Source organism: Ylistrum balloti, unplaced genomic scaffold (assembly GCF_031769215.1).
Source record: "Ylistrum balloti isolate Yb309-2 unplaced genomic scaffold, AGI_CSIRO_Ybal_v1 Utg370252, whole genome shotgun sequence".
Lineage (NCBI taxonomy): Eukaryota > Metazoa > Mollusca > Bivalvia > Pectinida > Pectinidae > Ylistrum > Ylistrum balloti.
Window position 1 is genome coordinate 543471 of NW_026782201.1, and position 24623 is coordinate 568093.

A 24623-nucleotide genomic window follows, 5' to 3' on the forward strand; every position below is an offset into this window, starting at 1 on the left:
AGTTGAATATATGAAATTTGTCTGTTGTCTGTATGTATCTATATGGGTTTTTGTGTATGCATTTGAATATTAAATTTGTGTGACCAATGTAACAAATGTATTTTACTGGTGGTAGATATCATGAACTGTTTCGTGTTGTTCGATATGTATTGTGAATGAAAAATAAAGGGTTGAAAAAGAAGAAGAAATAATAACGATAAAAATGATGCTGGCTTTGTAGAAATGCATTGAAATATGATTTGTGTATTATGTGTCACAAATGAATATGTAATATGACATGTTTATATATTTTTGTGTTTTATCTATAACTAAATTCTTTGGCATGAATTACTACCTTATATAACATGCGTTTTTGATTGAGATAAATAAAAAATAAACAGATATCTTCATATTACATATTCAATTATGTAAATAATTTTACTCATTTCCTCGATATTACAGAATGATGAAATGTATAATTTCCAATGATATGATGAAGTTGTATGAAGGTTTAATACAAATTTATTTCACAAAAACATCCATTTCATTTTTGCTTCACTGGCAAAATCTCAATCAATTGGAAAAAAACTATGCAAAATTTCTGCATCAACTATTCAAGAATTCCAGGATACTGTATCTGATTCTTGAACGTAAAAATATGAAATGTCAAACTGCAAAATGAGGCAAAATGTATTAAACCAAATAAATAATTAAATTCTCACTTTTTTGAATTGAGGTTTTTGTAAACCACTTAGAGCAAATTTCTGACATCCCAGAGTTATTCCCCTTGTTATACTCGGTTCATATTCAGGTCAGATGTACAAGTCCTAACTTCGATATTTTGGTATACACAGCAAATATAGTCCATACTATTCCAAAAATGCAAATAGTTTATGACTATTTTTCGAAATTTAATTTCTGACAACCTTCTATAAGAATATATTAGAAGTTTGGTACAGTGTAAAGCGATATAAGGACGAAGAGTCAGATAAAAAAATTATATTAAAATTTATCGGGTGTTTCTGTCTATTTAAACGGCTTTTCACAGCTACTTCCGGTCGAAGCAATCGGGTCGTTGATTTTGGTTTTCGAAGTGAACTGATAATTGCTATGACAATTAAAACCTCAAAACATGAAATTGAAAAAGGATGGGGAATAATAACCAGAAACTGCCGTTAAGAAAAGCTCAATCTGTTCCAGGATCTCAGGTAAATGTTGACACCAGTCAAACACCACTTCTTGTCCCGGACCGAGGGACCTAGCGGAATCGTTCTCTGGCCGGCTATGGATCACCAAAAACTAAGACACAATATAAAGTTATAGCTTATCTAATGATACCCATTTTAACCCATCACTTCTTATGGGGTTTATTATACAAACATTCGCAAATATGGGGGCAAAAATGTATACGCAATGCAGTTGTATTTGAAAACATTGTATACCCCTATATATATTAAATGTACCGTCTGGACATCGGTTCAGGACCGTTATGTATTTCGGAACGGCCATTTCGTCGAGCCGTATCACATAAACTAATGACTTTCGTGATCTTGCATCCGGATAATTTTGGTTGTTATAACATGTCACGCTTTCAGAAAGAATAAAAAATTGTGATTTAAACCATTCATCATGAAATATTATGTATCATAAGCAAAATGTGTATTTTTCTTAATATACATTGTTACATGTCAAACATCCTCAAAGATATGATGAAATAACCCATCAATTCATCCTCATGAGCCAATGTTTCATTGTTGTCTGCCATGTGAATAAAAATTGACCATGAATAATAGGCAAGGCCTTACAATTTTTTGGCTAGGGAACTCAAAACTTGACCATCTTATATTGGAAACATGACTATTTACAAATTATCGCTTTTGAATACTCATTTCCAATTTCATTTTAAACAGCAAGTTGTAGACAGAGAGATGAAAAATCAACTTTATTTAAATAGTTTGTGTTATAAAAAAAGAAGTTTACCAAGAAATATGGCTCATTTGAGAAAAAAGTATCAAACAATAAAAACTTGAATCTTGCCATTTAGAAAAGGTGCACACACAAACACAGATATCCACCACTTTCGCTCTGTAAATGTATTTTGATTTTTATTTTCATCAAAATACCAATCCTGTTCCAATGATGATTTTATGTAATACTTCTGGGTCACTCTAAGCTCACTCAACCGTCTCTGATTTAGTGATATCACCAGAAACGGAAGTGCAGTCACATGTCCGATATACATTTTCGTCATTTCAGGTGAGCTGATTCAAGGTCATATCTATGGATTTTTTTTCTAGAATATTACACGTATTTCACCGATCAGTCTTTTAAAGAAATCTTATGGTATGAACACAAGTCATTTATGTATTTGTTTGATGTCAGTTCGTCAACATAGCGCAGCTAGCGGAAAATGATTCATAAGAGGTCCGAAACTAATGCGCCAAGGATATTATAAAGGGGATTTGAAAATAAGCTAAATGGTAGACTAATTCTTCTTCCCTTTGAAGATAGTAAAATACTGATAGTTTGATAATGTGGTACTAAGTAATTCAAAGGCTGAAAGGCTGTAATAGTGGACTTAAAATATGATGAATAAATGATAACGAGGTATTAGATGTTGAAATCTGGTGTAAGATCAATTTTAACAGTATCAAAATTTGGAAGTCTTGCATAATTTATTGTTGTTCATTTTAGGGTACTTAGAATCAAGGATGATTGAATTTGTAATGTGGTGTAACAGAACAGAAAAAAACACATTCTGGCCAAGTGCCTATACACAGTTTACACACAGGTCTCAGCATGATAATCCATTTCCTTAACCAATTAGCCAATGAAAGCATGCTCCATCACCTGAGTGAAAATCTGTATTTAGCACAAAAGAATACTATCAGTTATCACTACATGTGAATGGTTCAAAGATTCAGCCATGCAGTTTTTGAAGTCTGCTTACTGACCATCCATCATACATGTATTTCAACCAAATTGTTTTTAAGTTGATGTGTGCACATTTATCATTTGGTTAAATTTGTTTAATATTTGCTGTTTTGTTTGATTGTGCCTTCCTTCTTTCTTGTTTATAGCTGTAAACATACTGATATTAGAATAATAAAATATTTGAACAGCAGATGATGAATGGATAACAAATGAATAAATAATGATGTACATATTAATAGTTTAATGAGAAATTATGGAAAAAATTAGCATTGTTCATGCATTTATTGCAGTGTGCTACCAAGATCAACAATTAAAATGTACACTTAGATGACAAAATTGTGCTATTTTAATACATGTATGTTTACAATTCTTTTTTAATTTGACTCTGAAGTAGTTGTATTTTCTCTGTCGGAATATAACTCATTAGTTTAGAGTAGTGTATTGGTAACAACAGAAAGTAACATTTTTAGTCAAATATTTTGTTTGTGTCAAATAGTTTTATTACAGGTATTTCTTCATCTTCGATATTTGCTTATAAAGATTCATGCCCCGTAATTATTTATACTTCTTCATAAACCCCTAACAATGATTTCATTTGTTTTTAATTTCTAATGTACAATTAATCATATCTTTGTTAAAGACAAATGTAGCTTGACCCCAGATATGTATGCTCAGGCAGCATTTGGCAGTAACAGTGTGCAACTCTTACATTGGTTTTCCCTGTTCAGCAAGTTCAAGAAGGTGAGAAAAAGTCCTAATATCGTAAGGTAACACTCGGGGAAATATTTAGGTATGTAGTGTATATATGTGTGAGCTTCATACTCAGATATTCATAAGACCTATTTTTTTTTTACATATTTTTATTCCATAAATGAAAAAAACAAAATTGAATTTAAGTGAGGAATATCAATCAGAGTGAGTTCTATAGATTTATTACTCACAGTCAAGCGCTCTCCAGGCTTCATTAGGAATTTATATACAATGGTTACCTGAAACCATATTTTGACATTATTTACAGCATGGTAAAACTGTTCAAAATAAGATGATTTTTGCCCTCAGACTGGTTAGCATTACTTACATCAATTTTACATCCAGAATGTTATTTGTTTACTTGATATAACTTTTTACTTGGTGTAAACAGAATGTCGCTGGGACAGAAAGATATTGTTTTGTTATTTGGTCAGTTTATAGAGGTAACCACTATCTAAGGTGTCTGTAGATCTAGGCATTTAAAATGAATTTGAGTAAATCTATAAAATATCAATACTAAAAAAGTGAAACACGATAATATTTTCGAAACATCTTTCTGCTGTTAGGCTTGTGATAAAGTGAATTGGCAAACAACAGCAATCATACTACATTTCTCAATTTTCGAAATGGGTTATTGTTACTTTATTATATGGAAACAATAGAAAAACAGTTTTCAGAATAGACAGAATCTGGATAAGATAGGTTCTTAGGAACTGCAGGTTTTAGAACATGCAAAATATCAATATGTAGACAGGTATCCAGATTATGCAGTGACCCGTTTAGACAGGATGTACTGTATGTATATATACACATACACGTATAGGATGCTGTTTATATACAACATGGCTTGCTTATTGAAATTTGGTTTTCATTGTCCTCAGATTCTCACATTACACTACGTAGTGAAAGTTTTTTCTTTTGGCGAATATATGCATTTTGGGTTTTGTCTTGTGTATTTTATAGGACAGAAAATACAACGTATCTGTGTATACATGCATTTTAGTAATTCAAATTTTATCTGTCAGTTATCAATGGAATGGGATTTCATTTGCATTCCCAGTGACCAGCTGCTGTCACTGATAACTTAATTATGTCTGAATGTATTTAATTTTTAAGTGCAGACCAAAGCATTGTTAAATTGTCCAAAATAATTGATCTTTGTATTGCTTCAGTATTATGAATTCTGATAATTATGAAACTCACAGACATATACAGTGAAACCATGTTAGTCCAAACACATTTGTTGAGTTAAATTTTATAATCCAGAATAACAAAGGAATCTCTTTATATGTTTCCAACTCCAACACCATTTTCTGTGTGGTCAGGTGACGTACTGGTAACACACTTGCCTTTCTCCTTGATGGCAATAGTTTGATTTCCCAAATAGACATGAAAAAATATGGGATCACCTGCCTGACCACATGGGTTTTCCATGGGTTTTCTTCCAAATTAAGTTGGAAAAGCATATTTTGCAATTTCTATAAAAAAAAAAAAAGATGGAGTTTGATTTGATTTAAATTAATTATTCTTTTTTAATATGAAGTGTTTGGATTAACAGTGTTCCAGTTTACCTGTACATCCTAAATAAGGTAAATTAGAGTTAGTGACTACTTCAAATTTCTGAACATGAAGGTGTTAATTTACAGGGACAATAACACCAATCACTAGCTACCACGCTAGCTACCACGCTTTGCATTTCAACACCACCAAGGGCATGACTTGAAGATCTTTCAGATCAGGATTTTATTGTCACACCCCAAATTTAAGTGAGGAATGATAATGTTTTTCCAGTTCTTAAAACAAAATAAATTTTGTATTTTAAAGGATGTTTTACCAATATATGTAGCAATATTATATGATATTGTTTAAGAGGGATAGGTGACAAAGTTTGTGTTCTGTGGGAAGGCTTGGTCAATGGAAAAAAAACTGTCTAAACTGTCCTTAATAGTTATTTTCAGTTTGAAATATAATATATATTGTTAGGAAAAATCTGTCAAAAATATCCTGTACAGTTATTTGTGAATCAATGGTGACTTTCCGTTTGATCTCAGTTAACACTGTTGTGAGTTAACATTATGCAAAACTTTTGTTGTTTACAGTTTATAGCTATCTTACTAGCCTGACTTTACTAACAAACACATTTTTCTTCTCTATTGATTGGAAAATTTAACCATACTTTGGTGTATATTTAGGATTTTGTAACTTTAATAAATCATCTATATTTATAAGTTTAAATAAGTCCCTACCTGTTGATAAATGTTAGTACACAAATAATTAATTAATGTTAAGTTTGTGCCATCAAAAGCATTCTTTTGTACATATTAGTATTAGAAGTCTGTATCTTGATTAGGGACATAGCTAATATGTTGTATGTCATCCCCTTTTCATCCCTCTGTCCTAGCAGGATGTACATACATTCATGTTAACCATGACCGGTATATAGCATTGCAATACTATAATATTTATACTATGCTACACTATACAGATCCTGTAATAAGTTCACAAAGCCAAGACTTTATTTTTCACTCAAAGTGATGGGCTTATTACGGGACAATGAAATGACATTGATTTCTATTTTACTTTACAGAGTACATAACAATAGGTTTATCACCAGGTATATGGTTACATTGCTGAATAAATATGGGTAACATGGCATTCATATCAGCTATGAATTTTATTCTGTCATCTTGATTACCCTTGCTGTCATGTACTTTACGATCATACCTATGATCTTTCTCAACATGTTTTGAAAAAAGTGTGATATTTGTAAACTCATCTTATTGCATCTTAATTCTGAATTTCTATGATTTGTTGTTGAGATAAGTTTATAAAAGTACTTAACGATAAACTTCATTTGTCGTCATGTAATTAATTTTTTTGTTTTGTATGCAAAATGTTTTTCTCTGATTCATCAGCTTTTCTTTTCATTTTTGATAAAAAAAATATCATCTAGCTCTGCCCAGTTTATAATGACTGGAAGATTTGGCATCAATAGCAACACACAACCTTGCAGCGGGTCTGTTGAAACTCCTTTTTTTATGAATGGAATTTCTGTTTGCTATTTCACATATACCAGGTGTGGTGTCATTCAATAGAGTAAACTATAGTGTAATCTAGGAAACATCAGCAACATATTATCTGTTATTTCAGGATTAGCAAGGAATGCTAGCCAACTTGCTCTTCTCCCACTCACCACTGTCACAAATTACTACTGCTTATCATCCAACACTCTTTCTCACTGATGATGTAAACAAACCACCTGTCATGTATGCTTTCGGAGCCCCTCCGCCCACTGTCTCGACACTATGTATTTCTATTTGGAATGTGACAGGCCTGTTAATGAATGAACTTTGAATGGCAGGAAGTAGCATGATTTATGTATAGTAATTTGTTAAAAAGTTCACTGAATTTTTAAGTTGATATAGTGGGATGAAAGAAAACCTGATTTGCAAACTTATCATGAACAGGCAGTGTGCATTGATTCAGTTTACAAATTGACTATTCTTTCATACCAGGATAAAACTGAGAAAATATTTTTATCAAAGCTAGAATAAAAATTAAAAAATGATATTCTACAGGAAAGTTAAAATTTAACCTGAAGCATTAGTCTCAGCTTCATAGATGTTTTAGGTATTTGTGTATTGATCATGAACAATGGAAAGAAGTTTAATGCAAGTTGTGTATTTATGAAAAGGTTTATCATGTATTATCTTATAATTTAATTGTACATTTTAATGTATTCGTGTTTTAGATGTTGGTTTGCATGTGTGGATTGTCTAAAATTTAGGATGTTGGTTTGCAGGTGTGGATTATCTGAAATTTTGGATGTTGGCTTGCATGTGTGGATTATCTGAAATTTTGGATGCTGGTTTGCATGTGTGGATTATCTGAAATTTTTTATTTCTGCTTGAGTGCATTTTGTGCATTTAGTGGAATGGATTAGAAAAACAACCTTAGCCTACCATTATTTTGTCAATAAATGTAATCCCAATGCATTCTCAGTCCCAAGCCCATAATCCCCATTCTCTAATTCCCAGTCTATAACCCCCAGCCCATAATCCCTAGTCTCTAATTCCCAGTCTATAACCCCCAGCCCATAATCCCTAGTCTCTAATTCCCAGTCTATAACCCCCAGCCCATAATCCCTAGTCTCTAATTCCCAGTCTATAATCCCCAGCCCATAATCCCTAGTCTCTAATTCCCAGTCTATAACCCCCATAATCCCATAATCCCTAGTCTCTAATTCTATAACTAGTCCCTAATTCCCCTATAACCCCCAGCCCAGTCCTAATTCTGTAATCCCCAGCCCATAATCCCTAGTCTCTAATTCTCAGTCTGTAATCCCCAGCCCATAATCCCTAGTCTCTAATTCTCAGTCTATAACCCCAAGCCCATAACCTATAGTCTCTAATTCCCAGTCTATAACCCCCAGCCCATAATCCCTAGTCTCTAATTCCCAGTCTCTAATTCCCAGCCCATAATCCCTAGTCCCTAATTCCCAGTCTATAACCCCCAGCCCATAATCCTCAGTCTCTAATTCCCAGTCTATAACCCCCAGCCCATAATCCCTAGTCTCTAATTCCCAGTCTATAACCCCCAGCCCATAATCCCTAGTCTCTAATTCCCAGTCTATAAACCCCAGCCCATAATCCCTAGTCTCTAATTCCCAGTCTATAACCCCCAGCCCATAATCCCTAGCCCATAATCCCAGTCTCTAATTAACCCCCAGCCCATAATCCCTAGTCTCCAGTCTATAACCCCCAGCCCATAATCCCTAGTCTCTAATTCCCAGTCTATAATCCCAAGCCCATAATCCCTAGTCTCTAATTCCCAGTCTATAATCCCAAGCCCATAATCCCAAGCCCATAATCCCTAGTCTCTAATTCCCAGTCTAAAACCCCCATCCCTTAATCCCAAGTCTCTAATTCCCAGTCTATAATACTCAGCCCATAATCTTCAGTCCCTAAATCCCAGTCTACAACCCTCAGTACTTAGTCTCCAGTCTCTAATTCCCAGTCTACAACCCTCAGTCCTTAGTCTCCAGTCTCTAATTCCCAGTCTACAACCCTCAGTCCTTAGTCTCCAGTTTCCAAATCCCAGTCTACAACCCTCAGTACTTAGTCTCCAGTCTCTAATTCCCAGTCTACAACCCTCAGTCCTTAGTCTCCAGTCTCTAGTTCCCAGTCTACAACCCTCAGTCCTTAGTCTCAAGGCTCTAATTCCCAGTCTATAATACTCAGCCCATAATCTTCAGTCCCTAAATCCCAGTCTACAACCCTCAGTCCTTAGTCTCCAGTCACTAATTTCCAGTCTACAACCCTCAGTCCTTAGTCTCCAGTTTCTAATTCCCAGTCTACAACCCTCAGTCCTTAGTCGCCAGTCTCTAATTCCCAGTCTACAACCCTCAGTCCTTAGTCTCTAGTCTCTAATTCCCAGTCTACAACCCTCAGTCCTTAGTCTCCAGTCTCTAATTCCCTGATTAGTTGAAAGCTTTTGGATGATGTGGAGTCCTGACTACTGTAGATACACATTTATGTAATGCTATATCAACTACAACAGTTAACACCAGTGTTCCCACCAAGTGATTAATTCCTGTTTATTCTGTATTTGGCCAATTGTGAGGCTTCATCAAGACAATATAATATCACAATTCATTCATTTTATTTACTTGTATTGCTATAAAGTTTATGGATATGGATGACCTTGACTCATAGTCAAAGTTACAGCTTACCTTTATTTACTTGCAAGGTCACAGGTTCAATACATGTCTTAAAGCTTGATAAAATGACATATTCCCTATTGTCCTGGTATGGTACTGGTCACAAAGGCCAGCCTAGTAAACTGTTGGAAAAATAGGCCAACAGTATCACAACACCATGCTATCAGAAAAAGTCAATATGCACAGGTTTCTGGGAAATGGCTCTAACTGTTGAGTCTTTTGTTCAATTTTATCCAAACATGAATCATTGGTTTTACTAATTATGTCCAATCATTTCTTATGTAAATGTTTTTTTTAAATGAAAACTAGTTACCATAGCTTCACAAAAGAGGATTCTGATTGATAAAATTTCAAAGATAGTCATATTTCACTGAAAATTGTTTTATAGGGAAATTTTTAGGGATGGCAAAGTCAACCTCATTGGTAAGATATTCCAGGAAATCATTTGCCTTGGAAATAGAATAAAGTATCGTACTTGGTTGGGATTTCTTTACAGGTTAAAAGGTGCTGTTCTGATGTATTGGTGTTTTCTCAGTGTATTCCTCTTGATGATAGCTGGAGCCTTACACAGACTCCTGTCTGTGTTCAAGTTATCTTAGATTATGAAAATTCAATATAATCTAAAACGTAAGATTAAAAGTCATCATGTCACTCTTAAACAGATCAGTTTATTACATGGTAATATACTTGTATAAAGTCATGCACTTTTCAACTAGAGTTATCTTCTTTATTACTGAAGTGCAATGTAAAATTCAATCAAAATATGTTTATAGGAAATGAGATGATTGGAAAATCAGTCATAATAGTAGCTGGAACAATGAGTTTGGTTACACCTGATTGTATATAACAACAAATTTTAATGTTTTATCTTTGGCAGTTTTTACAAGCCACTAATCCAGATTTTGTCAGAGGAACTAAGACACGAGGCTCGGAGCGCCTTGTCCGTGGTAAATCCCAGGATGAATTGGATAAAGGATCTGAAGCTCAGTGGTCAGTACCTTTGGTTGAAGCCCTGTTTCTCCCTGATTTCCCTGTCAGAGGCAGTCTTGAGGAGCAGGAGTTTGAGGTAAGACCTTCATTGATTGTTACAACTTCCTGTTTTTATGTTTGCCTAAAATTTTCCATGTAGCATATAGTTACCACTTTGCCTGACCATCTGTGTACAAAATTCAAGGCCTGCAACTCCGTAGTTACAGAGTTATTACGCTTTGTTAAAATTTTGTCTCTGGATCATAACTTTGCTTACATTAACACTAGGGTAACGAAACTTGATGAATACATTGACCATACTAAGATGATGTGCAGAGTGATAAATATGTGTGACATATTGGTCATATCAGAGCAATGTGCAGTGTTCTGAAATTTTGTGTCCAATAAAGCTGTTTTCAGGGAACATTCATCACTTTTGCTGATATTCTTGTTTTAATAAGTTGAACTTGAGCTAAGTCTTTGTAAATTGTATTCTTTTCGGTTTAGACTGGAAATCTGTACGGATCATATGACTCAGGAATTAAGGGCTAGAGTGTACACAGGTCAATATCTAGGTGTGTGCATGTACTTTGGTTTGGTTTGGTTTTTATTGCCTAATGTCCTATCAACACCCAGGGTCAGTTTAGGACATCCTCCAGTTGTATTCACGATGAGTACATGAATTGCATGCAAGTGTTTTTTGGAGGCTGCAATGTTTGTGTCAGCCACCTTGTGACATTACAGAGCTGATGTCAACTTTATATTGCTATCCTGAAGGCCCCCACAGGACACCCCACCCAGTCACATAATCCTGAATTATACTAAAAACAGGCAGACCAGTTAGTTGTTATACAACCACAATGCTGAATGTCAAGCAGGAAGCAATTAAGTGCCATTTTCAAAAACTTCTGATATGTCTCGGCTGGGGGACAAAGCTTTTCTCCCAGGTTGAATGCTCAGCTTAAGGCCAAGAAGTGAGGCAGTGATAAGGGAGAGATAGAAAGAAAAAAGATGTTTATAAATTCACAGAATAATTTCCATTTGAACAGAATATACTTTGAAAAGAATTAATTTAAATGCTTTGGCTATACAAATATCTTGGTACTAGAGAGGAGGAATTTACAATGCACTTTTGTCACGCTTGAGAGAATAGGACAATATATGCAGTTCTGCTTCATGGTCGATGGATTACTACTTCTCCTTATTACAAAGTGTAATTATAAACTAAAACTTCATATATTATCCAATTACATTGACATATCAGAAATAAATTCCACTGTTGTTGCTCCACATTTTTTGAAAATTATAATTACTTCTCCATGGAGTACTGCTTCTGATTTTGGCTCATCAAAACAGGTGAGCTATAAAAGGTGAGCTTTAATGCTGACCTTTGAGAGATAAAAGGTAAGCTATAGATATCCCTTTGGCCTCTGAATTTTTATACACTCTCAGCTATTTTTGTAATACGAATTTAATTTCAAACATAATCATGACAAATCCATTTTTATGTGACTTTTTAATCAGAAAGAACAAAAACATTTAGTATGTTATAGTTTTAGGTCCTAGCTACTTACATATGAATGTTTTCACAGGTTATGGACGTCATAGCAAAGGGTGCCTATGGAAACGTATTACGGGTCAGACGTGAGGATGAAAAGCAGGTGTATGCTATGAAGGTAGGTAACAATTGATCACAGTTTGTATCAGGTAAACAGTATTGATTATCAAGGAGCGACTTTATATCTACTAAATAAGTAACATGTTTACAATTTGTTTTCTCCAGAAGAATTCTCATTTTGAAATTTTTTCTTTTCTTTTTCCTATCAAAATGTTGTAAAACAAAATTCATTTGTTCAGAATATTGCTTATTACTTGTTTCATCAATAATAATTTTTGAGCTACATTTGTTAGAGCTCTGCGTTGTCATTCTGTATCAAAATATTGCATGTGTACGTTATAAATCAATGTACCATCTTATGATGTATTAACATATGAGTATGCAGAAAGATATATGCTCACATTCCCTGATATATGTGTATTATTTTGTTTGTCTGCTTACTGTTTGTAAAGGTTGTTATTATTTTTTATAATGGTTCTGTGTTTGGCTATTTTGGTTTATTAAGCTAATTGATACTTCTAACATAATATTGAAAGAGTAATCTATATTCCATTTCTCCAGTCCTGTCATTATCTGATGGTGAGCTGTTCACATTTCTCTTTGTCCATTTTTCTGTCATTAAAAAGTTCTTTTTATCAATCTTTCTTGAGAAGTACTAGATAGGTCATTCTTAGATTTCATATATAGGTTTCCCTTTGTCCATAGTTGTGCATTGTATATTTTAGGACTGACAGGAAAAGCCAGATTGCCAACAGGTAGCCATCTTGAATTATGGCAGTTATAGATTGTTATTGCTATATCTTTAAAACTGGATCGTTTTCAAATTTCATGTGTAGGTTACGCTTGGTCCTTAGTTATACAATGTCCATTTTCAGACTGATAAGAAAATCATAATGGCTGACTGTTTGATTTTGACATTCGCAGTTTCTTATTAGCCCACCATTATCTGGTAGTTGGCTATTCAAATCACCTAAGGTCTGACATCAGTGAAATGCCCATCCCGAAGCAGTATTTATTATCACTATTTCTTGTGAAGTACTATATGGACCTTCATCAGATTTCATATACAAGTTCCCTTTGGCCCGAAGTTGTGCTTTTTGAAATAAAAACAAACAAAGAAAAATGGCTGACAAACCGCCTGTTACTTAATGAGCATGAAATGGATCTTCCTTGAATTTCATATTTGGGTTTCACATGATCACATGTTTTGTTTGCCCTTCTGATATTGTGACTGATCAGATATGAAAAAAATGACTGATTTTGAGGCTGACCAGAGAGAAATGTCTGACAGACAACCATCTTGAATTTGACATTTTAAAGGTTATTATTGCTATTAATTTAGAGGAATTGTCAAATTTCATATCATAAAGAGCAAAAAAAAAAGTAAAAGAAGAGAAAAGATCCAATATTTAATGTAGATGTTTTAAAGATCAACTAGTGGTAGAAACCAAGATCCCTCTTGTGTCTCTTGTTCACATTATATATCTTTGATACAGAATTCTCAAATCATTTGGTTACAGGTGATGGGTAAAACTCAAATTATAGTCGAGGGTGCAATACAACAATGTAAAGATGAGGCAGCAATACAGGTATGTTGATGCCCTAGGAAAATACATTACATTGTCTTCTGTTGTATGATAGTTACCTGTACAATTGTTATATACATTGTCTTCTGTTGTATCATAAGTAACTGTTACAGTTATTGTTAATAACCAGGAAGACTGATGTACAGTTACTGTACATAACCAGGGTGACTGATGTATGTAACCAAAGTGACTGATGTACAGTTATTGTACATAAACAGGATGGCAGATGTGCAGTCATAAGTCTTCAAGAAAAGGGAAATATCAAAACTACTGAATCCCCAGTAAACATTGGTAAATGTTTCATAATGATTCATGTTTTATTAGTACATACTTCTATAAAGAATGAATCACTTTTGTTTAACATAAAACATTTCCATTCTATTTTCAGGCAATGCTTGGTGATCATCCATTCATTGTGAAGTTACATGAGTACTGGCAATCCAAAAAGTTTTTGTATATAGGTAAGTTTTGTGTAAATATATAACTTGTGTTGATATCAAGAGGAAAAAATAAGTGTTTTTATAGTCAACCCTGATATTTTGAAATGAGGTACCCTTCATTGTTATCAAGAAATGCTAAATATTTCAATGAAAGATAATTGAGCTGTATCAAGTAATTTGAAAATCTAATTCATATGTTTTGCTGTTTGACTTAAACAGCAGAAAATGTCAATTTCTTTTTAAAATGAAAACATGACATTTAGAGTTTATTGTAGAAATACCAAGCCTGTGTTATTATATTTGATTCACAGTTTTCATTCCTTAAAGAATGATACATGGCAAGCATGAATTGTACAACCTGGGTAAATAGTAGTTATAATGATTAGGAACTCTCTTGAAATGGAGGTGATATTAGACATTGCTTTGAGGGGTAACACTGTAAGCAATCAAGCGTGACAGCAAATATCAAACCACTGGTTGGTGCATTTCACTGTTCTGAACATTAGTATATGTTCCTAACATGTTTCTGCTTTTAGAAGGAAAACGTTTGTAAATGGAGATTTAAACAATTATCCCTCGTTAACAAAGAATAATAAAAACCTAACAAAGTGATAACTATTTTATCAAGTGTTTTAGTTACATTTATAGAATATTTGCATTAGTTGAAAAAAGTTTAAAGATATGACCTTTCTTCAATTCAGACCCATTTTCCATTGCGACACTGAGTTATTTCCTCAGAAATCACACAAATTGGCAAGATTTTAGATCTAAGGCACACAAGATAGAAAAAAAGGGAAATAACTCCTCTGCAGTTGTAATGACCCCAGTAAGGTTCTGTTGTATTGTTAACCTACAAAAAAAAACTTCATACATTATATATTTTGATGTGTTTCTCGTTTTTGTTAGATAATTAGAATATTGAAATCATTATAATTGAAGGATGACTTAGGTAAAATAACAACAACCTATTGTGGTAGAATGGATGTTGTTACACCACAACAGGGTTAATAATCTTTGATTTTACAATTTGAGTATTTTATCTTTCGGTTATATCAATTTTATATTAGAAAGCCATGAAATCTTTGTCCAAAAAGTTTCAATGCCCTTATGGATAGCATTGTGTGTGTAAAATGCAAGAGGCCCCTCCTGTTTATTTATAGCATAGAATTCTACTCGACCTTTGACATGCCTAAAAGCATACAGCTTATATATTCTATCTTGGAATTTCTGATACTTTATATATTTTGATTTTTCCAGTTTTAGATTATATTCCATATGGTGATATTTTTACCCTATGGACATTCCATGGCTATTTCCCAGAACAACTAGTAAAAGTATTTGTAGCTGAGATGGCCATGGTTTTAGGTAAGTGTACTTATTGTAATCCAATGACCCTTTCTGAGCAAGATGTATTTGTCAGTGTTCTGTATAAGAGATGATGCACTTCTCAATTATGAAAAGTGATGAAAATATTTGACATCAATGGAACAGGAAATCAGCAGTGCCCCTATTGTAAACCACTGACCTGAATTAGCAACCTATTGTAAACCACTGACCTACTATAGCATCCTATTGTAAACAACTGACCTATTTTAGCAACCTGTTGTAGCCACTGACCTGAATTAGCAACCTGTTGTAAACCTCTGACCTATTTTAGCTTCCTATTGTAAGCCTTTGACCTATTTTAGCAACCTCTTGTTAAGCCATTGATCTATTTTAACTTCCTATTGTAAGCCACTGACTTATTTTAGCAACCTATTCCAAGCCTCTGACCTGAATTAGCAACCTATTGTAAGCCACTGACCGATTTTAGTAAGGTGGTCACAAATGGCAGCTAAAATAGGTCAGTGACTGAAAATGACCTTTTTGTGAGTCATGATTAGCTTCGTATTATAAGCTGTGGTTAGCTGCCTATTGTTAGACATGGTTAGATGCCTGTTGTAAGCCATAGTCAGCTGCCTATTAAAAGTCATAGTTAGCTGTCTATTGTGTACTATTGTTGGCTGCCCATTCTGAACCATGGTTTGGTTAGATGCCTATTGTGAGCCATAGTTAGCTGCCTATTAAAAGTCATGGTTAGCTACCTTTTGTAAGTCATGGTTAGCTACATATTTCTGAACCTTGGTTAGCTACCTATTGTAAACAATGGTTAGCTGCCTAATGTAAGCCATGATTAGCTGCCTATTTTAAGTCATGATTAGCTGCCTATTTTAAGTCATGGTTAGCTGCCTAATGTAAGCCATGATTAGCTGCCTATTTTAAGTCATGGTTAGCTGTCTAATGTAAGCCAAAGTCAGCTGCCTATTGTGAGCCATAGTCAGATGCCTATTGTGAGCCATCGGTAATTACCAATTGTTAGTCACCAGTCTATTAATGCTTGTTATTTTTAACTTTGTCCTATTTTACTGGGTTATCATTATCTTTCCATATATTAAGTTTTCTTTTCTGCTTTACTTTTACAGATTATCTACACAAGTCTGGTGTAATTTATAGAGATATTAAGGTAGGTTTTCAGGTGTTTAGTGAAAGGAGTACCATATGGATATACATGTAGTTTAGTTTATAATGTAAAAATGCTGTTGTTATATCTGTTATGTTTACAAGTTTTATTTATAGATAATCATATATTGATGGTTTTCAGATTTGTATGTCATCTGACCTTAAGCCGTTAACTTAACACATTTTCTTCTCAAGTTCCACCAGTGGGATTTTATTCAGATTTGTCTAAAATAATCCTTAACTGGTCCTGACAAAGTATTGTTATTTTTTGGTTAGTCTGAAATCCAGTACGGCTGCCATTTGAAAAACATATTTTTCAAGTTTCATATTTAGGCTATGTAGATTCTTCAAGGTCTGTAGTTGTAATCCTTTGATTGGCTGACAGATAGCCATCTTGGATTTTTGACAATGAAAGTTCATTATTGTTGTTTCTTAAAAAAAGCTGGGTGAATCTTCAACACATTTTATATGTATGTTCCCCTTGGCCCCTGGTTGTGACCTTTTTGATTCTGGGACTGATCAGGAAAATAGAATGGTCCACAGGCGACTATCTTGGATTCGAAAATTAAAGGTCATAATGGCTTCTTCTAGGAAGAATATTCAACTTTTTATAGAATTTATAGCAAGAATGGAGGAAAGAGTATAAATAAAGGGAAAAGGTCTGAATTTTGATAACACAGACTAAACAATGTTGGCCACCAAGATCCTTCTGGGAGAAATCTTCTCTAAGATTTCACTTATACCCCCTTGTTGGAACAGCTACGTTTTTGTAGGATTACCTGACTGATGTCATATGCAAGGAAAACTGTAAACAAAGTAATTTCACAAAAATAATGAAATAATATTTATTTCTATTCAATAATAAAAATATTTAATAGATATGCAGCAATTTGTAATGAAATAGATTTATCTTTTCACAATTGTTATTCTAATGTCAACTACGATGAGATGCAGAAGATTGTACTCTTTGATTTATATCAGTAATTGTGACTGATATATTACCTCACCAGTCACATCACCAGTGTATGTTACTGGAAAATAATATACATTGGGCAACATAGGACCATCTAGCAGTGTGCAGTGCAAATGTAAATATACTTTATGTATTTTGTTTGAAACAAATTTCTTTGGACTCTGCAATATATTGATTTGTCGTTTCTTCTCCATTTCAGATGGAAAATATACTACTTGATGTTAATGGTGAGTGTAAGAATTTGTGAAAATGATTAAATATTGAGTTCTTTGTGAAAAGATGGTATAAAAACAAAAAATATTCTATGATAAACATATTTTGATAAATCGTCAATTTCATTGCCTCAGGAAAGATATCAGATTGCCTATCAAATTTCAAAGGGTCAAATTTTGTAAGTTTTCTCCATTTGAAAATTTTACAAAAGACACACAAGTGAATAGCACCTTTTAATACAATTAGATACAGTAAAGCCAAACAATAAATCAAACGGCATCCTACAGCTGTTTCATCCTTCTAGGACTCGTCAGTGATGCTACATCATACAGCTGTTTCGTCCTTCTAGGACTCGTCAGTGATGCTACATCATACAGCTGTTTCGTCCTTCTAGGACTCGTCAGTGATGCTACATCATACAGCTGTTTTGTCCTTCTAGGACTCGTCAGTGATGCTACATCATACAGCTGTTTTGTCCGTCTAGGACTCGTTAGTGATGCTACATCATACAGCTGTTTTGTCCTTCTAGGACTCTTTAGTGATGCTACATCATACAGCTGTTTCGTCCTTCTAGGACTCGTCAGTGATGCTACATCATACAGCTGTTTCGTCCTTCTAGGACTCGGCAGTGATGCTACATCATACAGCTGTTTTGTCCTTCTAGGACTCGGCAGTGATGCTATATCATACAGCTGTTTTGTCCTTCTAGGACTCGGCAGTGATGCTACATCATACAGCTGTTTTGTCCGTCTAGGACTCGGCAGTGATGCTACATCATACAGCTGTTTTGTCCTTCTAAGACTCTTTAGTGATGCTACATCATACAGCTGTTTCGCCTTGTAAGACTCTTTAGTGATGCTACATCATACAGCTGTTTTGTCCTTCTAAGACTCTTTAGTGATGCTACATCATACAGCTGTTTTGTCCTTCTAAGACTCTTTAGTGATGCTACATCATACAGCTGTTTTGTCCTTCTAAGACTCTTTAGTGATGCTACATCATACAGCTGTTTTGTCCATCTAAGACTCTTTAGTGATGCTACATCATACAGCTGTTTTGTCCTTCTAGGACTCGTCAGTGATGCTACATCATACAGCTGTTTTGTCCTTCTAGGACTCGTCAGTGATGCTACATCATACAGCTGTTTTGTCCTTCTAGGACTCGTCAGTGATGCTACATCATACAGCTGTTTTGTCCTTCTAGGACTCGTTAGTGATGCTACATCATACAGCTGTTTTGTCCTTCTAGGACTCTTTAGTGATGCTACATCATACAGCTGTTTCGTCCTTCTAGGACTCGTCAGTGATGCTACATCATACAGCTGTTTCGTCCTTCTAGGACTCGGCAGTGATGCTACATCATACAGCTGTTTTGTCCTTCTAGGACTCGGCAGTGATGCTATATCATACAGCTGTTTTGTCCTTCTAGGACTCTTTAGTGATGCTACATCATACAGCTGTTTTGTCCTTCTAGGACTCAGCAGTGATGCTACATCATACAGCTGTTTTGTCCTTCTAAGACTCTTTAGTGATGCTACATCATACAGCTGTTTTGTCCATCTAAGACTCTTTAGTGATGCTACATCATACAGCTGTTTTGTCCATCTAAGACTCTTTAGTGATGCTACATCATACAGCTGTTTTGTCCTTCTAGGACTCGTCAGTGATGCTACATCATACAGCTGTTTCGTCCTTCTAGGACTCGTCAGTGATGCTACATCATACAGCTGTTTTGTCCTTCTAGGACTCGTCAGTGATGCTACATCATACAGCTGTTTTGTCCGTCTAGGACTCGTTAGTGATGCTACATCATACAGCTGTTTTGTCCTTCTAGGACTCTTTAGTGATGCTACATCATACAGCTGTTTCGTCCTTCTAGGACTCGTCAGTGATGCTACATCATACAGCTGTTTCGTCCTTCTAGGACTCGGCAGTGATGCTACATCATACAGCTGTTTTGTCCTTCTAGGACTCGGCAGTGATGCTATATCATACAGCTGTTTTGTCCTTCTAGGACTCGTCAGTGATGCTACATCATACAGCTGTTTTGTCCTTCTAGGACTCAGCAGTGATGCTACATCATACAGCTGTTTTGTCCTTCTAAGACTCTTTTAGTGATGCTACATCATACAGCTGTTTTGTCCATCTAAGACTCTTTAGTGATGCTACATCATACAGCTGTTTCGCCTTGTAAGACTCTTTAGTGATGCTACATCAAACAGCTGTTTTGTCCTTCTAAGACTCTTTAGTGAAGATTGAATTTTGAAGCATAGGAGGTGACTGAGGAAAGTCCACCAAAGTGATAAAAAAAAAGTCGGAATCTTGTCAGGGAGGTCCTCTACCCCCAATATTCAATAAATTGAAATTAAAACAAAATGCAGCATGCAAAAAGAAATATTTGGAGATTTTCCTTTACACTTTGTTCTTCAATTTCATTCTGTCAGAAGGAAAACTGTTTTCTTGTCTTAAATGTTATTCTGAACTTTGACAGTTAAAATTTCATGCTCTCATATACCTTTAACATTCGATAGTACTGATCTATTTTGCCAAAATACTGATTAGTAACAAAGTTTATGGATTTTACACTACACCTCCTCCAATCGTCAATGACATTCTAAAGTTTTGGTTGCTTTTAAAATGATAGTCCAATATTTTCTAGAAGAACAATGTTGTACAATTAATTTTGAGAAATATGTGTTGTACTGTATATATGGAGTAGAACACGTTGTATTGTATATATTGTTGTAATCTAGATTGACATTACCTTCCTATTACAGGACACATACAGTTAACAGACTTCGGCCTCTCCAAATGGCTTGGTACAAGGGAGAGAACACGGACAGTCTGTGGGACGTTGCAATATATGGGTGAGGTTTCATAAAACTTAATGTTGTTTCTTCAGAAGAAAAACCCATAGGCACCACATTTGAGACTTCCTGGAGAGAAATTAACAACATATAGATTAAGACTTTAGAACAGTGACAGGCTTAAGGTTATTTTTTCTGCATAGTATTATCCATTCCATAATTACTTTTTGCCTGTTGTCTTATCCATTTGTCCATGCATTTACAGTAACTGTAATTCTGGGAACAGTGTGATATTTTGAATTAAGAAATTAAGGTTATTTTGATAGAATCCTGAATGTCTCTATATGACTCACAAGTAAATAGTTCAGATGCAATAAAAGGACTGGTTGTTAATGCCAGAATGATATAAACATTTTTTTATGTTTGTTTTGCAATAACACATTAACTTCAACACAAACATGGGGTGTTACTTTAACGTAGGGAAATGAAACAGCATTGCTGTTATTTCTGTAGAACCTAAAAAAGCTATGTGTGGCCTTATTACCCGACAAGGGCCTACTGCTTCGTAAACAGTGGAAGATATATTATGTAGGAGAAAGCACTGACTGATTTGGTTCTTTTTGACAGCTCCAGAGGTGCTATCTGCTCAGGCCTATGGTCATACTGCTGATTGGTGGTCCCTAGGAATTCTCATGTTTGTCATGTTGGCAGGCAAGGTAGGTACGGTTGGTCTTTAACATAGTTTCAGGATTAAAGTAAGGTACAATAAAACTATGGATAAAATATCTAAGAAGATGAGATTTGAGAAATGTAGGGCTGAGCAGAGATATTTGGGTCATTAGGAAACTCATGAGAAGAGGAGCATGCTAACAGTGTTACTATGGGCGAATGCTTTGGAGATGGTCTGTATAGTATATCTAGTAAAGGGAACCAACAAAATACCAGAGAGAAATTTACCAGCCTTAGAAAAGTCTCACATATTAGCCAAATTTTGTTTGATTTTTACATCTTCAGTACCAAAATAATCACAATTAAATTACCCACAAGGAAAACACAACTTGAAATACTGTAGACTGCATTTGCATATTTGTTTCAATGTGAATATGAAACAAAAGCATTTTCTGCCAGTAGCTATGTTTATCTTCTGATATCCAGGTCAGATAAGACTGGTATTCAGTGAATATACATATATTACATTCACTATCAAGACTTCTCTCCATATAGTTCTTCATTCATATTAAATCAGCTACCATTATTTTTGGCATTACCGAAATAGGAACAAGGCAATTTCACCTTAAAATGACATGTTTGATTGGTCAGTTTTATTTATTGATCATTTAGATATGTCCTTTGGAAACTGAAAAGAACCTTCTAAGTCGGGAGTTCATGTGTTAGCAAAAGACTGAATTATGTTGAGAATTACACTTAGCTGAAGACTTGATCAAGAAAGGAGTATTGAAAATTTTGTGTCAGTTTCAATGATAAATATTATTTATGTGCAATATAAGTCTTTATATGATCTTGATTATCTGTCTTGTCTACTTCTAATAGTACCCAGCAGAGGGCGCCAATGATCACAAAGAAATGGCTACAAAGGTGTTTGACTGTGATTACTTATTACCCAACTTTGTCAGTGATCGAGCCCAGGAAGTGATTGATAAGGTAACCACATGAGATATGAAGGTATTATGTAACACCTGTATGAATATACCTTGAAGTCAGCATAATAACTTGTAAGCACAATATCTATTCTTCTTAAGTTGTGATATAGATTGACATCAAACTTGACGATAGATTTAACAACCTTGAGAAGTCTGACAGTTTTCATTTATATCTCATCATCATGGCAGATTCAGTGTCCTTTAGATGACAGATTCAATGACCTAGAGAGGTTGGACTGTGTCCATTTTGATCTCATCATCATGACAGATTCAGTGACCTTGGGATTACAGATTCAGTGACCTTGGGGTGACAGTTTCAGTGACCTTGGGATGACAGTTTCAGTGACCTTGAGATGACAGATTCAGTGACCTTGGGATGACAGATTCAGTGACCTTGGGATGACAGATTCAGTGACCTTGAGATGACAGATTCAGTGACCTTGAGATGACAGATTCAGTGACTTAAAGAAGTGTCCATTTGTTTTAGTTTGACACCTTGGTCCTTTATACTGTAGAATTTCCTTGAAATCTGCAGTAATTGAACAAAACTGACAAATATAATTATTGTGAAATTAGAAAGCTTGTTTAACAATCTAACTGCTGCTAACTGGGGTTTTGGCTAATGGGTTCCAGTAAAAAATGACAGCCCATGAATATCTCAAGGAAGTACTTGCCAATGAACATTACCATGGGTAATTGGTGTTTTGTCGTGATTAGAATTTGTTACCAAAACTTGTGTTACTGAGACTCCTACTTTAGGTGGCTGGATTCTTAACTTGTTATGTAAAGAAAATTATACATTTTCCCTGATTGGAATGTCTTTATCTGATATTGTAGGATATTCCAATGATTTACAATCATCTTGCAGTCCTTTGAAATATTAATCTCCTACAATGCTTGATAAATGTGTATTATATATCCAATGGAATCATGAAATGTCCTTATCTTCTCACATTCCTTATATTCTGCATATGCTATATTTTACTAGTTTTATTTAAAGAACATTTTTGTTTTTCCAGCTTTTAATGAAAAGACCAGAAAGGCGGCTAGCAGATCTCTTTACATTACAGAACATGCCATTTTACCGACTTTTTGACTTCACTAGTTGTATAGAAAGAAAAGTAAGCATTTGTTCCTACATGAATGATATTGTCAGGTCATTGTGAACATTGGAAAGTCAGTAATAGAACATCAGATTATGATTTTCAGCTTTAGTTAATGGAAGAATTTAGTGAATGTAATTATCTTCCAGAATAGAGTCTCATAGTGTGTAGATTGGTATTAACACTTCAGAAACTGCAGATATAGTCTCATAGAAAAGATGGTGAAGTGTTGTTGTTATACTGTAGAAATAAAGTTAAGAATGGGTTATGTTTAAAATAGGTGAGAAATTAAGTCAGGAGTGAGTTGTTTTGTTAAAATGAGAAAAAATTAGTTAAATACAGTTCAAGACGATTATGAAATTGTTAGCAGTTTTACCGAAGTCTTACTCTATTGTTTCTTAACTTTCCAGATCAACCCTAAGTCAGTAGTGCCAGAGGAGTTTTTTCCCATGACAGGTGTAAGCTTTAGTTACTCACCAAACACCAATCCTCCAGAAGATGAATTTGCTGAGGTAGGGAAATGGATGCCTTGGCTTGTGAGAAGACCAGATCTCTCATATGAGTCAAGTCAAAGTAGTAACCAATATTCAAATATACAGAACAAGATGTCACTAATGGTGAAATGAAGTTCAAAAGATAAAAACACGATATGATGGGCAAACTTTTGACAAGATATGTGGAGGGGGAAAAATAAATAAAACACAAAAGGAAAATGGCAACAAAATTAGCAGTCAACAAATTAATTTAAGTCTGAAGGGATAAAAACGTGACCAGTATGGAAGCCACAATCATGAGTAGGTTACAACCTGTCCTATTATATACTACTACTATTATAACAGACACTTTGCTCATCATGGTTTCACCTTCCTTTTACAGTTTGACTTTGTGTGGAACCTCCCTCCTGATGCTGAACCAGTCTTTGTATGAAAACTTGTCATAGACAATAGATATTATACTTGCTCAAAGTCACACCTGTGTGATACAGATAAAGGTCAAGAGGTCAAGCCTGTCTGATACAGGTAAAGGTTTGGCCTGTCTGATCCAGAAATGGTAAATGTTTAGTTGCACAGATATAGGTCAGGCCACAATGGTACAGGTCAGGGTGATGTCTGTGTGACACAGGTCAAGGTCATGAATCCATAAAATAAGGTAAATGTCAAGGTTACTGGTAAAGGGCCAGTGTACACGGGTAAAGGTGAGACCTTTGTGATGCAGGTCAAGGAGAGGCCTTTTTGGTGAGGCTAGTGTGGTAAAAGTCAAGGTGAAACCTGTGCACTACAGATCAAGCAGTTTGAAGGGTTCTGACTATCCACAATTTTCATTTGTAAATCTGTATAATGCCTATCAATGATAGATTGATAGAAAGATGAAAC

At 34.7% G+C, this 24623-nt stretch overlaps 1 protein-coding gene across 1 annotated transcript; it reads left to right on the forward strand.

Moving 5' to 3' along the window:
* Window positions 1-1070: 1070 nt before the first annotated feature.
* LOC132552518 (ribosomal protein S6 kinase-related protein-like) lies at window positions 1071-24177 on the forward strand. The gene is made up of 14 exons (XM_060216700.1): window positions 1071-1187; window positions 10260-10448; window positions 11944-12027; window positions 13490-13558; window positions 13944-14016; window positions 15253-15360; window positions 16458-16498; window positions 17667-17694; window positions 20457-20546; window positions 21114-21202; window positions 22038-22148; window positions 23167-23268; window positions 23661-23762; window positions 24127-24177. Exons 1-14 carry the CDS (start codon window positions 1128-1130, stop codon window positions 24175-24177), a joined length of 1197 nt encoding a protein of 398 aa, XP_060072683.1. The 5' UTR covers window positions 1071-1127.
* Window positions 24178-24623: the final 446 nt, after the last annotated feature.

What these genes read in the sequence shown, in the direction of transcription:
- LOC132552518 (XM_060216700.1), top strand. Translation starts at nt 1,128, where the DNA reads ATGGGGAATAATAACCAGAAACTGCCGTTAAGAAAAGCTCAATCTGTT. An exon ending in CAAAAAGTTTTTGTATATAG is followed by an intron (nt 14,017 to 15,252) that starts GTAAGTTTTGTG and finishes TGATTTTTCCAG; the next exon opens with TTTTAGATTATATTCCATAT. An exon ending in TGGGACGTTGCAATATATGG is followed by an intron (nt 20,547 to 21,113) that starts GTGAGGTTTCAT and finishes TCTTTTTGACAG; the next exon opens with CTCCAGAGGTGCTATCTGCT.